Here is a 14,453-nt window from a genome sequence, read left to right on the forward strand (position 1 = left end):
CAAACCCCCCCAGGGTGGCGATTTCGGGTAGCCCTCCCCCAATATTACCCTATCCCCCTGTTCTATTCCGGGGAGAGCATTATCACTAGCTGAGATGATCTAATTTTTAAATTGTAGTTACTCTCTCCCTAGACTGCGGGCGCCCCGAGGGCAAGGCTCTGTCCCTCTCGTGGTCCCCAGCGCCCGCGCGGGATGTGCCCAAAGTCGCCGAAGATGGCAGCCCTAGGGGGGCGCAGGGGGGCGCTGCGGGGCGCCCCGGGGACTTTCCCTGTCCCGCGAGGCAAGTGTGACCTCACCTTCCTGCCTCGCTCCCCGCGGGACGCGGAAGGGGCGGGCGGAGGCCGGGGGTGGAGCCGCCCGCGCGCCCTCCGCCCCCAGCCACCCGCGGGCACCGTCGCCAGGCCTCCCGGCCTCCAGCCCCCGCGCCGGCGATCGATGGAGCGGGACCCCAGGTAGGTGGCGAGGGGACCAGCGCCGGCTGGGTTGGGCTGGGGAGGCTGCGGCTCCTCCCTAGGGTTCGCGCCCAGCTGCTCCCCCCACCCGCCGCTCATGGTGCCCTCGCGCCCCTTGTTCGGTGCCCCCCTCAGCGCTCAGCTGCCCTCCCGGGTGGCCCTGGTCCTCCCCGACCCAGATTCCTCCTCACCCTCCTCGCCGTATTGCTCCCCAACACCCCAGATCTCTCCCCAACACACCGAATTCCTTCCCGACACCTCGAAGGCCACCCCACCCTCCCGATTCCTTCCCACCCTCCTGGGTCCCTCCCCAACACCCTAGTTCTTTCCGAACGCCACCGATTTCCCTCCAACTCCCCAGATTCTTCCCCACACTCAGAATTCCTCCCCGACATCCCGGATTTCTCCCTAACATCCGGTATCTCTCCCCAACCCTCCGGATTCCTCTCCAGTACCCCCCGCCCCCCCGTTACACACACACACACACACACACACACGTTTCTGATTTCTTCCCAGACACACACACACACACAGGTTTCTGATTTCTTCTGTCCCAGCACCCAGTTCTTCCTGCCCCGCCTGCGCCGCCCCTCCCCCCAGCCCCTTCTGGGTCCCGAATCCACTTTTCCCAGGGGCTCCCGGGACCCCCCTCCCGCGGCAGGAGCGTGCTTCCCTGGGCTCGGGCCCCCAGCAGCGGAGATCCGAGAGTCTCCAGGCCCCACACCTCCACCCCTTCTGGTGGGGCTTGGGGTTGGTTGCTACCCGCCTAGGAACTTCTGCCGTCAGCACTCAGACCTGGAGATCCTCAGGGCACCCCTCCCATTTCTTCCCTCTCCCTGTGGCTGAAGTAGGAGGTTGGGGAGGGGGCTCTGCTGTGACGCCCAGGCAAGCTGGAGGTCAGGGCGTGGGTTCCGGCCTGTGGGGGTGGGCAGGTGGGTTCAGGGGGCTCCTGCCTGGGCCCCTGTTTCCTCCTCTGAATAGGGGCACGCATTCATCCTTCAGCAAACATTTATGAAGAACCAGGGGCAGAGTAGTGCCCCCACAGGGTCCTCAGTCAAGACAATAGGCAAAACCCCGTGAATGGTCACGGTGATGTGTGCCCGATGAAGAGAGTGGATATCCGACAGCTTCTCGGTTGGCCTGGCTTGAGGATTCCTCAGATCCAGGCACCGGAAGGGGCCCCACAGAGTTGGTACTTGGTGAATAAGAGCAGGGGCCCTGGAGCCAGGCTGCCTGGTTTAAATCCCTGCCCCCTTACTTTCCACCTGTGTGACCCAGGGCAAGTGGCTATACCTCTCTGTGCCTCCCTTTCTGATGTGCACAAAATAGTCCTAACTTCCAAGGTTGCCATGTGCTTCATCCGGTGCCCACTGCATAGTAGGTGCTCAGTAAACACGTAGTGAACAAATGTCCCTTTGGTCTCCTGCATATTTTTCAGGGACAGTCTGGCTATGTTTTGCCTTCTGTGTCTTGTAACATTTCTTAATCAGCCAAAAGGACTGAATGGCGCCTCGAGGCTGTGCCAGTCCTGGTGGGAGCAGATTAGACTTTTTGTCTTGCTGGGGAGAGGATTCAGCAGGAAACATTTATGGAGTGCTTACTGTGTGCCAGGTGCTGTTCTGTCCATTCATTGATTGATCCTGTCAAACTATTTATTAAGCGCCACCTGTGTGCCAGTCATTAATGCAGCTGTGAACAAGATAAATGAATATCCCTGTTTTAGCGGTGCTGACTCAGGTGGGAAGCGATGCATTCTCAACAAAGTAAGTTGGGAAACCTATAGTGTCAGGTAAGGAGAAGTTGGAAGGAGAAAAATAAAGCAAGGAGTGTGCAGGAATGGGCTTCAGTTTTAGGCAAGGTGGCCAAGGTTGACCTTGACGAGGAAGTGATATTTGAGCTGAGACCTAAAGGAGGCAAAGGAGCCAGGCATCTGGGGAAGGGTGCCCTAGGCTGAGGGAACAGTCAATGCAAAGGCCCTGAGGCAGGATCCAGTGTGGTGTATTTAAGGAGCAGTGTGGTTGGATGGGAGGGAGCAAGGGGGACTGGGAGGAGGTGAGGGCAGGGAGGGGACAGGGGCCCACAGGGAGGACCCATCAAATGAGTCATGTCTGAGACACCTCTGATTTCTCCCTCCTAATCACAAACCAGCTTTTCCACATTTTCTAAATCAAGCATTTGGGACCAAAGCCAAGGTGCCCTCCTTGCCTCCTCATGATCCTCTCCCTTTCTCCAAATTATCCACAAATCCAACTATTCCCCACCTTCCTTGAGATCCCCACCCGGTCCAGCCCCTGTCATTGCTTGCCTGAGCGGGTCCAGGTCCCAGGCTCCTGCCCCTGCTCCCAACTCTGTCCTCCCTGAAGCAGCCGCCAGAGGGCGCCCCTGAGCCCCTGAGCCAGGCCCCGCCCTCCTCTGCCCACAGCCCTCCAGGGCCCCCACCTCCCCGCTGGCCCCAAGGCCCACCGCACGACCTGCCCCCCTGTCCCTCTCTCCCCTTCGCTCACTTTGCTGCAGCCACACGGGCCTCCTCATTGTTCCTCCCACATGCCAGCCTGTCCTACCCCAGGACCTTTGCACGTGCTATTCCTGCTGCCTGAAACTTTCTTCCCCCAGATCTCACCTGAATCACTCTCATCCCTTCTTCAGGTCTCAGCTCCCATTCGCTTCCTCCCAGAGGCCTCCCTCGCTCCTCAGTAGACTTTCCCTGGTTCCTCACTACCACACCCTGTTTCATTTTCTTCATAAACTTCTCATTCTCTGCAGTGGATCAGTCTCTCATCTATTATCGGTTTTCCCCAACTGGACTATGAGCTCTGCGAGGGCAGGGGATCTGTGCATCTTGGGCTGCAACAGCACCTACAACAGGTCTTAGCACATAGTAGGTGCTCAACGAATATTTGCCCGATGCACGGAGAGACATTGGAGACTGTGGAAGAGGAGGAGAGGAGGGAATGGGCATGAGCCAGGTGTGGTTAAAAATGTTTTAAGAAGAGGAAGAGAAAAAAATAAGTTCTGCCAAGTTTTATTTATTTATTCTTATGCATTATTATGTTGTTATACTGAGCTCCTGCTCATGGGGAGGGCCACTTCCCGGTTCTGAGGAAACTGACATAAGTGGACTCCACAAGAGGGCAGGTGGCAGAGCGAGGCCCCCACCCCTGTTGGTACTTTTGTCACAAGGCATCCACGCTGTGGGCTGCGCGGTGTACTCTGCCCTGGAGGCCGTGGAGGGTGGGGCAGAATGAGAGCCGGGTTTGTGGCAGGTAGGGGTGGGAGCTGGGCTGGGCAGGGTGGATGGAGAACACGCTGGGGGGCCGGTCCTGGGAGCCGGGCAAAGCTGGTGCTGCCACGGTCAGGGCTCAGGCAGGTGCGGGGGGAGGTGGAGAACGGTTGTGTGGCTTCCGATATTTTCTAGGAATGCAGGCGGGGGTGGTCCTGTCTTGTTGCTTCTGAGGCTGGCGCACAGGCTGAGCCTTCCCCGGAGGGCCTCCAAGTCTGGTGGCTGCTGGAAGGGGGCAGGAGTCATGCCCACAGAGCACCCATGGAGTGCCAGGCACCCCTCCAGTGGTTGTACGTGTGTGAGCCTCTCCAACCCCTGCTGACGCTAGCAGATAGGGCTTCTCATTGCACCCATTTCAGAGATGAGAACACTGAGGCACCCGTGTGCACACGGCCTGCCCTTCTAGCTTGGGAGTGGTGGAGCTGAGATTGGGACCCCAAGGGCATTTTTTGCCTACCAACTGCTCTCTCTTGCCCTGGAGGTGACTCATTTCAGGTGGGCGTCACATGGATGAGGGGGACGTTGGCCCTCAGACAAGGACAGCCACTGCTATGTTCTCGCTGACTACATTGTTGCGGGTGGTGGAGTTGGAGAACTCTTTTAGAATTTTTTTCCTTTTATTTTTTTAAAAGACTTTATTTATTTATTTATTTGAGAGAGCAAAAGAGAGTATGAGCTGGGGGTGGGAGGGGCAGAGGGAGAGGGAGAAGCAGACTCCCCGCTGAGCAGAGAGCCCGATGCCAGGATCCATCCCCGGGATCCTGACCTAAGCTGAAGGCAGACTTCCAACCGACTGAGTCACCCAGGCGCCCTGAACTTTTTTCCTTTTAATTTATTGACGTATAACCTGAATTCAGAATAGGACACAAATCCAAAGTCGAACTTGATGACTTTTCAAAGCGAACGCAGCAGGAAACAGAACGTGGCGTCCAGCGCCCCCCCCCACCCCCGCCCTCTCCCAGGTGCTACGCTTCTGCACATTTTATCCGCTGTGCCTTTTATCTGTTAAAATTTGGAGGGCACGTGCCAACACATCTGAGTTTTTCTCCTTTTAAGTTGTATACACAGCTGCTCCCAGGAGTCCTCGGGAAGTGGAAAGAACGGTTGATCTGGGACTCGTTGCTGTTGAAGGGGGATATCAGACCATATTCCAAGTAGCGACCTTGCTAATTTCAGAAAGACTTGACGGTTGGGCAGGAGTCGATCTTGAATGTCGTTTTTATCCCCTTACACAGCTGATGGGGAGCTCACATCATAGCTAGGAGGAGCTATGCGCCGTCTCTGAGTCTTATTGCTCACTTGCACCTAGATTAAGTGTGTCCTGCATTAGCCTGCGTCCCGCTCCCCAGGTAGCCGTGCTGCGTAGGAGCTCTGTGACCCTAGGCTACTTCCTGTGTCAAAGATGCTGATGATCCCAACCTTACTGGGTCGTGGTGCCAACGTCTAAACTCTTTGCTGCCCAAAAGAAACATAAAGTGTGGTGCTTATGCTATGTTACACTTCCTAGCAGTTACATTAACAAAAGGAAAAAGTGAAACAAGTCAAGTTCATTCTCTCAATACATTTTATCTCTCGCAATAGAGCCAACGTGTAACCGATATAAAACATTACTAATGAGGTATCTTACCTATCTTTCTGTGTGTGTTTGTGTGCTAATTCTTCAAAATCTGGTGTGTATTTTACCACGCTGTATTTTCATCAGTTTCAAAGCGAAATCGGGCCCTTCTAGAACAAGACTGTGTTTAACAGGGAGAGAATAGTTAATGCTGCCTCGGCTTATCAATTTCAATTTCGATGAATTAAAAATGAACCCAGTTTAAAATTCGGTTTCTCGGGGCGCCTGGGTGGCTCAGTCGTTAAGTGTCTGCCTTCGGCTCAGGTCCTGATCCCAGAGTCCTGGGATCGAGCCCCCGCCATCGGGCTCCCTGCTCAGGGAGGAAGCCTGCTTCTCCCTCTCCCACTCCCCCTGCTTGTGTTCCCTCTCTCGCTGTCTCTCTCTCTATCAAATAAATAAATAAAATATTTAAACAAAAAATTCGGTTTCTCCTTAGGAGGAGTGGCTACATTTTTAATGCTCAGTAGCCACATGTCGCTGCCTTAAAATGCAGACGGGACGGCTTACACACCAGAAATGTATTTTCTCAGGGCTCAGGAGGCTGGCAGTCTGAGATCGAGCCGTGGGCAGGTTTGGTTCCTTCCAAGGTGTCTCTCCTGGGCGTGTGGACTCTGGGTCCTCACGGGTCATGACTCCGTGCACGTCTGTGTCCTCCCCTCCTCTTCTTGCAAGGACACCAGTCACTCTGGATTAGGATCCACCCTAACGATATCATTTTAACTTCAGCACCCCTCTAAAGACTCTATTGCCAAATGCACGTCACATTCTGAGGTCCCAGGGGTTAGGGCTCCAACTGTGAATTCTTCAGGGGGACACAGTTCAGCCAGTAACAGCCCGTTATGCTCCACAGTAATTATATGGGCTTGAGAGAGAGGCTTTGGGTTGTGTGGTTACGTACATGGATGCCAAATAACTGTCACTTGCTGTGTCATCTTAGTCAAGCTTGCCCCTTTGAGTGGGGAAAAAATCAAGCCTGTTTCCCGTAAAGGTCCAGGAAGTGAATATTTTCAGCGTTGAGGGCGACACGGTTACTGCTGCGACCCCTCAGTAACGGACAGTGGCCATGCACTGCTGCGTGCCAAAAAATACGAAAACAGCCCAGTGACCTCTGTCCAAGGCAGTTATGCACAGTGTCCTGAGTGTCATTGTTCTCTGTTCTAGGCAGTTATGTGCAGTTGTGGTTTATTTATTTATTTATTTTAACTAATCTCTATACCCAACATGGGGCTTGAACTCACGACCATGAGATCAAGAGTCGCATGCTCTGTTAATAGAGCCAGCCGGGTGCCCCATCATCAAGCCAATCTTGATTAAAAAAAAAAAAAAACCTGCAGGAGGATAGGGAGTGAGTTGTGGGTTTACCTGGCAAAAGCGTTGCAGGCAGCGGGAACAGCCAGTACAAAGGTCCTGAGGTAGGACCGTGCCTGGCGAGTTTGAAGAACAGCAAGAAGACCAGTGGCCCAGAGTAAGTCCTCAATTAAGGGGATCCGCTAGGTTATATATTATAGATACGCATGCCCACGTTACTGCCCTATTATGTATATATTATATATACATATTATATATAAATATCATGCCCACTGGACTGTTAGCTCTAAGAGGAAAGAGTCTGTTTCTGTTTTCTTTCTCCGTCCTGGTATGTTCAGTGGTCCCCAGTACTTGGCAGATGCTGGAAAATTGCTCCTTGAATGAATGTTTCCCTTCCTCCTTCTTACACGCTTCATTACTTATCACGCAACAAATATGTTTGGAGTTTTTACTCCACAGATTGCATATTGGCCCACCTTTTTTTTCTTCTTTTTTTTTAAGCTCACGAGGTCTCTTAAAAATATTTGAGGGGGCACCAGGTGGCACAGTTGATTGACCGTCTGACTCTTGGTTTCGGCTCAGGTTGTGATCTCAGGGTTGTGAGATCAAGCCCCGCGTGGGGCTCTGCACTCAGCGTGGAGTCTGCTTGAGGTTCTCTCTCCTTTCCCTCTGCCCCTCACCCTGCTCAGGCGCTCTCTCTTTCTCTCTCAAATAAATAAATAAATCTTTTTTAAAAAGTTATTTGCATTGGGCACCTGGATGGCTCCGTCGTTAAGCGTCTGCCTTCAGCTCAGGTCATGATCCCAGGGTCCTGGGATCGAGTCCCACATCGGGCTCCCTGCTCAGCGGGAAGCCTGCTTCTCCCTCTCCCACTCCCCCTGCTTGTGTTCCCTCTCTGGCTGTCTCTCTGTTGAAAAATAAACGAAATCTTAAAAAAAAAAAAGTTATTTGCATTGATTGCCAACTTGGCAAATTTAGCAGTTTCCTGAAACTCTGCATTTCTGGCTTCTCTTGAAGTATTAGCTGATGTGGTCCCGTGGAGTTGTTTTTCCTCAGGGCAATACACATAAGTCACAACCACCACATTTAGACAGGTCTAAGGTGGTTCAAAATGTTCAGGTCCCACCTCCCTCCATGTGAAAGCCCAAGTCCTCCCCCAATGGCCCACACAGCCCTGCAGGACCCACCGGGTCCCCTCCCTGCCCTCCCCTCCTCCCTCTCTCCCCTCACTCACTCAGCCAAGCGGGCATTCTCGCTGCTCCTCCATCACTCTGGGCTGGTCCTGCCCCAGGGCCTTTGCTCATGCTGTTCCCTCTGCCTGGAACTCTCTTCCCTCAGATGTCCCTCTGGGTCACATTTGTATGTCCTGTTGAAATCTCTCTTGTCATCAAGGCCTTCTTGAACCACGTTGTTTAAAACTGTGAACACCCCACCCCTGACTCTTGGGGTTCATGACCCTCCTTCCCTCCTCGTGTTTCTCCGTAACATTTATTCCCAGCTGATGGGAATGTGCTGTGAATGTCACTCATTTGTTGGTTGTCTGTCCTCCACAGGAGGAAGTCAGCTGCATTTGGTGGTGGTGGGGGGGTCTGTGCCATTTCACCCCCCACCAAGTCCTCATGTCAGCATCTCGGGCCACTTCTATTTCTGAAACAGCCAGACAGCCACTTGCCTCTCTACATCCTTCCCCCAAGTGCCACCCCCTCTGCTCCTTCTTGGCCACTTCTGCCCTGCTCCTGGGGTCAGCTCAGTCCTGTCCCCCTTGCACTTCTGCTCCCAGTGCTGGCTCTCCCCATGCTCTCTCTGGCCTGCATCTGACCTTCCTGGAATCTTTGACCTTGGCCCTGGTGCCCCAGTGACTCACATCTACTCAAAATGGATTTTTTTAGGGCGCCTGGGTGGCTCAGTTGGTTAAGCAACTGCCTTCGGCTCAGGTCATGATCCTGGAGTCCCGGAATCGAGTCCCGCATCGGGCTCCCTGCTCGGCAGGGAGTCTGCTTCTCCCTCTGACCCTCCTCCCTCTCATGCTCTCTGTCTCTCATTCTCTCTGTCTCAAATAAATAAATAAAATCTTAAAAAAAAAAAAAAAGGATTTAAAAAAAAAAATCCTGAATCATTTTTGCCCTGAGGTCTGTGATTCATGGTCTGTGATCTATGAGTCAGCTTTTGCTCTAGACCAGGATCCTCAATGTCAGCACTGAGCAATATTTGGGGCTGGATCATTCTCTGTCGGGGGTGCTGTCCTAGGTACTGCTCAGGGGAGGGGGAGTGAGCAGTATCCTGGGTCCCATCTACTTGATGCCAGGCACACCTTTCCCTGCGGTCGTGACAACCATCGATGTCCCCAGACATTGCCAAGGGTAGGGGTGGTTGGTGGTCAGAGGTGTTCTTGGTTGAGAAGCACTGCTCTAGGCTCTGGGGGTGTCATTGTGGGCACTAGGGTGGACCAGACAGGAATCCCAGCCCAGCTGAAGGACATATAAAGTGTTCTCAGTCTCCTGGAATGGATCTGAAATGGTGGTTTGTGTTTTTGTTTTTCTAAGTCTGAATATGATGTGCTTTGAGCACTGGGTGACCTCAGTTATGGGATTTGGAATACTCTCCCTAGCATCCTGTTGTGTGCCCTTGTGAAAGGCCTTTTTTTTTTTAAGATTTTATTTGTTCATTTGAGGGACAGAGCGAGCGCGAGAGAGAGCACACGAGCAAGGGCAGAAAGAGAGGGAGAAGCAGGCTCCCCGCTGAGCAGGGAGCCTGACACGGGGCTTGATCCCAGGACCCTGGGATCATGACCTGAGCTGAAGGCAGATGCTTAACCGACTGAGCCACCCAGGCGCCCCGAAAGGCCTTTTTCTGTGCCTGTTTTTTTCATCCACAGCATTGGGAGGATATGAGTTCTAGCCTCATTCATTCATCCCACAAGGTTAGGTCCCCGCTCTGTGGTTCAGCAGCCCAGCAGGGTTAGGAGAGGCTCAGCCCCATCCATGGGTGCCAGGTGGCCAGGAGGCAGACAGCAAATGCAAAAAGTCTAACACACAAGAAAAGTTCACCCAGTGACACGCTGGGGGGAACAAGGTGACGTGGGAGAGACAGACTGGGAAGGACAGCGGGGTCGTGCAGGGCTGCAGAGATGGTGCCATTGTGCCTGAGAGCTGAATGATGAGACTAGCGTCCCTCAGGCAAAGGTCTGAGGAAGGAGCACTCCAAGCAGAGGGAACAGCACTTGCAAGGAGCCCGAGGTAGGAACCAGCTTGGCATTTGTTGAGACATGGAGAGCAAGGAATAGTCTCCAAATGGCTTGGCAGCACCATCAGGCCTGGAGCTGGCTCTCAGCAATGGTTAGTTCCTCATGCTAACATCACTACCTGCAGCAGCTAGCTGTGCCGTGTAAATGACCCCAGGATGTCGTGGTTTAAAAACCACAAACATGTATCATCTCATGCAGTTCCTGGGTGTCAGGAATCTGGAGGAAGATGAGCTGGGTGGCTCTGGCTTGGAAGCTCTCTCGAGGTCGCTGTTAAGCTGCTGGCCGGCAGCTGCCTCATCTGAAGGCTTGACCGGGGCCGGAGTTGCCAGGAGTCCAGGATGTTCCCTCTACCTACTGACTTCTGGTCATCAGGCTCAGAACTTTCCCTATGTGAAGGCAGCACAATTCCCTGAAACAATCCCACAAGTGAGCTTATTATTATTCCCAATAGGCAGTATAGTTCTGTGGTTGGGCACTCAGCCTCCGGAGCCAGATTTCATGGGTTCAGATCCCAGCTCTGTCACCCACTGGCTGTGTGACTTTGGGCAAGTGACTTCCCTTTTCTGGCATGATTTTTGTCACATGCAAACGGGAAAAATAGTCGGGTCTACCTCTTGGGTGACACCAGGCAAGTGTTGGCTGCCCTCATCTTGCAGAGGAGGAAATGGAGGCGGGGGGAGGTGACACATCTTTCCCAAGGTCACCCTGATAGGTGGTGGTGGCACCGGAAAGTGGGCAGATGGGGGTGTCTGGGCCACCTCCCAGAGCTATCCCCTTTCTGGAGGTGACTGTGTCTCTCTTGCTTCACAGGTCTACTGCTGTGTCCCCCATGAGACTCGGTATGGTGAGCACGTAGGGGACTCTGAGCATGCAGGAAGGCAGGTGGTGTGGAACATGCCTCCACCACCCAGTGCTTCTGCTGCCCACGGCCGCACTCACCTATGCCCATGGCCTGCACGGGCCTGTCGCTCTCCGGTGCCTTTGACATTCTAGGTGCTGCAGGCCAGGACAAGCTCTTGCATCTTAAGCACAAGCTGAAGACCCTGCGCCCAGGCTGCCGGGGGGCGGACCTCCTGCATGCCATGGTGCTCCTGAAGCTGGGCCAGGAGACCGAGGCCAGGATCTCCCTGGAAGCGCTGAAGGCGGATGCGGTGGCCCGGCTTGTGGCCCGCCAGTGGGCCGGCATGGACGGCGCCGAGGCCCCAGAGGAGCCCCCAGACTTGTCCTGGGCAGTTGCCCGGGTATTCCACCTGCTCGCTGAGGAGAAGCTGTGCCCGGCCACTCTGCGGGACATGGCCTACCAGGCTGCCCTCCATACGTTCAGCTCCAGGAATGACCACCGGCTCGCAGAGCTCCAGGGAGAGGCCCAGGACCACTGTGGGTGGGGTATCATCGGGGACCCAGGGAGCTTCCAGCCCCTTCACTCTGATCTGGGCTGCCTGCCACCATCCTCAGTGTCACCCTCGGGCACCCGCAGCCTTCCCCAGCCCATCGAGCACCTTTCGGGCTGGAGCAGAGGGCGTTCCCTGAGATCCACCGGCAGCCCCGCCTCCCTGGCCAGCAATCTGGAAATCAGCCAGTCGCCCACCATGCCCTTTTTCAGCCACCACCGCAGCTACCACAGGCCCAGCAAGCTGTGTGACGAGCCCCAGGCCAGCCCTGTGCCCGAGCCTGCCCCCATGGGCTGCCAGGAGCCTGAGGAGGTGAGCTGGCCACCCTCGGAAGAGACTGTCAGCCCCCCATCGATGGAGACGGCCAGCCCCCCACTGGGGGAGACTGTCAGCCCCTCATCAGGAGAGGTGGTTAGCCCCTCATCCGGGGAGAGGGCCAGCCCCCCATTGGGGGAGGCTGCCGGTCCCCCATCGGGGGAGACTGCCAGCCCCTCATCGGAGGAGGCTGCCGGTCCCCCATCGCGGGAGGCTGCGGGTCCCCCATCGGGGGAGACTGCCAGCCCCTCATCGGGGGAGACTGCCAGCTCCCGGATGCTACCAAACAGCTCAGCCCCTAGGCTTACTGAGCTGGTCCCAGATGCAAGCCCTGGCCAGCCCGACTCCCCCAAAGCTCTGGAAATCAGCACCTACTACCCGGTGGAGTGCACAGAAGCATTGGCAGCCCCCAAATCTCTCCCCTCGCCCTCCAGAAACACTTGCCCTGACAAGGACCAGCCCCCACTCCCACTTCCTGTAGAAGATACCGCTTCCCAGGTGGCCAGCTCATGCCCACCTGCGCCCTCAGCCCTAAGGACGTCCCCTCCCTGCCCTTCATCATCGACCTCTTCTTCCACTGGCCTGGCCTCCTCCAGCCCGTGCCCCCCTTCTCCCGAGTTGGAGTCAGAGCAGAAATTCTATAACTTTGTGATCCTGCACGTTGCGGCGGATGAACACATTGCCCTGCGAGTCCGGGAGAGGCTCGAGGCCCTGGGGGTCCCTGATGGGGCCACCTTCTGTGAGGATTTCCAGGTGCCCGGGCGGGGCGAGCTGCACTGCCTGCAAGACGCCATCGAACACTCGGCCTTCACCATCCTACTGCTCACCCCCAACTTCGACTGCCACCTGGGCCAGCACCAGGCGGGCCATTCGCTGATGAGCAGCCTCACGCGGCCCGGGTGGCAAGACTGCGTGATCCCCTTCCTGCCCCTGGAGAGCTCCCAGGCCCAGCTCAGCCCCCACACGTCCAGCCTGCTCGTCGGCCTGGTGTGGCTGGACGAGCACTCCCGGATCTTCGCCAGGAGGGTGGCCAACACCTTCAAGCCGCAGACACTACGAGCCCGCAAGGCGCGCTGGAGGAAGGAACAGGACGTGCGGGCCCTGCAAGAGCAGCGCCGGCGCCTGGAGGGCGAGCAGCGGCAGGTAGCAGCACTGAACGCCGCCTACTCGGCCTACGTCCAGAGCTGCTTGTCCTGGCAGGCGCAGATGGAGACGCTCCGGGCGGCCTTCGGGAGCCACATGCCACTTGGGACTCCGGTGGCCCCCGGGGGCCCGGGGCCTCTGGGCGCCGCCCCGCCCTTTCCCTCCTGGCCGGGCCATCAGCCGGCCGCTGAGCCTCCGTGGCCGGCCGGCTCGCCCGCGGCCGCCTTCCCGCCGCCCCCCGCCTTCCCGCCGCCCGGCCCGGCGCCCCCTCAGAGCCCCGGGCTGCAGCCCCTCATCATCCACCACGCCCAGATGGTGCAGCTGGGCCTCAACAACCACATGTGGAACCAGAGAGGGACCCAGGCGCCCGAGGACAAGACGCAAGGAGCAGAGTGACCGCGTGGCTGGGCCCGAGGACCCGGACCTTGGCGACGCCCCCCACCGTTTCCGGGGGCGGGGGGGGGCGCGCAGAGGAGCGTGACGTCATCGGCCGCTCTCCGGAAACTGCGAAATGGGCCCTGACGACTTCCTGGCGCGCAGGGTGGCCAGAATTGGATGTGGCATTTACAAATTCTCACCCGGGTGGTGGCGGGGGGAGTGGGCTGGGGGATGTGGGCACCGTGTTTTAACTATAATAAATATTTATTGAACGTTTCTGCGGTGCCGTTCTCCTCTGGGAGACTTCGACTGTTCCCCAAAAGGGAACCAGGAGGGAGGAGCTCGCTTCTCCCCGTGTAAGGCAGGGACCGAACGTCGTGCGCAGTTTCTCGCATTTCATTGGCCAGAGCCTAGTCACGTGGTCCCTCGGCTGCAAGGGACGTTGGGAAATGTAGTCTTCTGTTGGGCCGTGGGCTTTGCTAAAAGTTTTGGTTCTAATACCAGAGAACATGGAGAGAAAAGACACGGGGGGGACATTTAGCACTTACTGCTGTAGCCCCTCTCTTTTCCTGCCTTGATGTGTCATGCCTTGATGTGTCATGTCCCCCACTCCCCACCTTGCTGGGCTCAGATCCGACCATGTGATCTTGGGCAAGGGCCTTCGGCTCTCTGAGCCTCGAGTTCTCATCTGAGAAGTGGGTTTGATGTTTCAAGGTTGTCAGCAGATCCTGTGTTGAGACACTGAACCTCGCAGTGTAAGTGCTCATTAACCGCCAGCTGGAGAGGAGGGGATTAATCTTTTTTCAGGGTCACAGACCTTTGAGAAAGGATAGAATTAACACCTGTTGGGCACTCACATTTACGGATTGTGCAGGCTTTGAAGATCTAAACGTATTCGATTTTATTTTTATTTTTAAAAGTAATCTCTGTGCCCAAGGTGGGGCTCGAACTCAGGACCCTGAGATCAAGGGTCACACGCTCCACCCACTGAGTCAGCCTGGCGCTCCTGAACCTATTTTAATCCCCAAAGTTGACCTCCCTCAGAGTAGAAGCTTATATTGTTGGGCTCATTTTACAGAGAGGGAAAACAGGCTCAAAGGGGTGAATCTGGGTCCGCACGGTCACACGGGTCAGAAGTGGAGGAATTATAATTTCCAAGGGAGGGAGCGCCGCAAGGCAAGGGCGAACTCCAGCCGGAGGAACCAGGAAGCTGCCAGCCCCTCCCACCTAACAGCCTGGCTCAAACATTAACTTTGCAAGCCCTCTCCTCCGTTTCCTGGGGCCCCGGAGGGCGGGCCTGGCTGAGTCACCCAGGCCGTCAGATACC

The 14,453-nt window shown here is 55.9% G+C and overlaps 1 protein-coding gene across 1 annotated transcript; it reads left to right on the forward strand.

The window, feature by feature from the left end:
- Positions 1–368: 368 nt before the first annotated feature.
- Positions 369–13,471, forward strand: TICAM1 (toll like receptor adaptor molecule 1). Its single transcript, XM_034997141.1, has 2 exons — positions 369–452; positions 10,710–13,471. Exon 2 carries the CDS (start codon positions 10,841–10,843, stop codon positions 13,142–13,144), a length of 2,304 nt encoding a protein of 767 aa, XP_034853032.1. The 5' UTR covers positions 369–452; positions 10,710–10,840; the 3' UTR covers positions 13,145–13,471.
- Positions 13,472–14,453: the final 982 nt, after the last annotated feature.

The sequence above is a fragment of the Mirounga leonina genome, unplaced genomic scaffold (assembly GCF_011800145.1).
Source record: "Mirounga leonina isolate KUSES-001 unplaced genomic scaffold, KU_Mleo_1.0 Mir_94, whole genome shotgun sequence".
In the NCBI taxonomy this organism is placed as follows: Eukaryota; Metazoa; Chordata; class Mammalia; order Carnivora; family Phocidae; genus Mirounga; species Mirounga leonina.

Excerpts from the sequence above, each read along its gene's own strand:
- TICAM1 (XM_034997141.1), top strand. The coding sequence starts at position 10,841 with ATGCCCATGGCCTGCACGGGCCTGTCGCTCTCCGGTGCCTTTGACATT.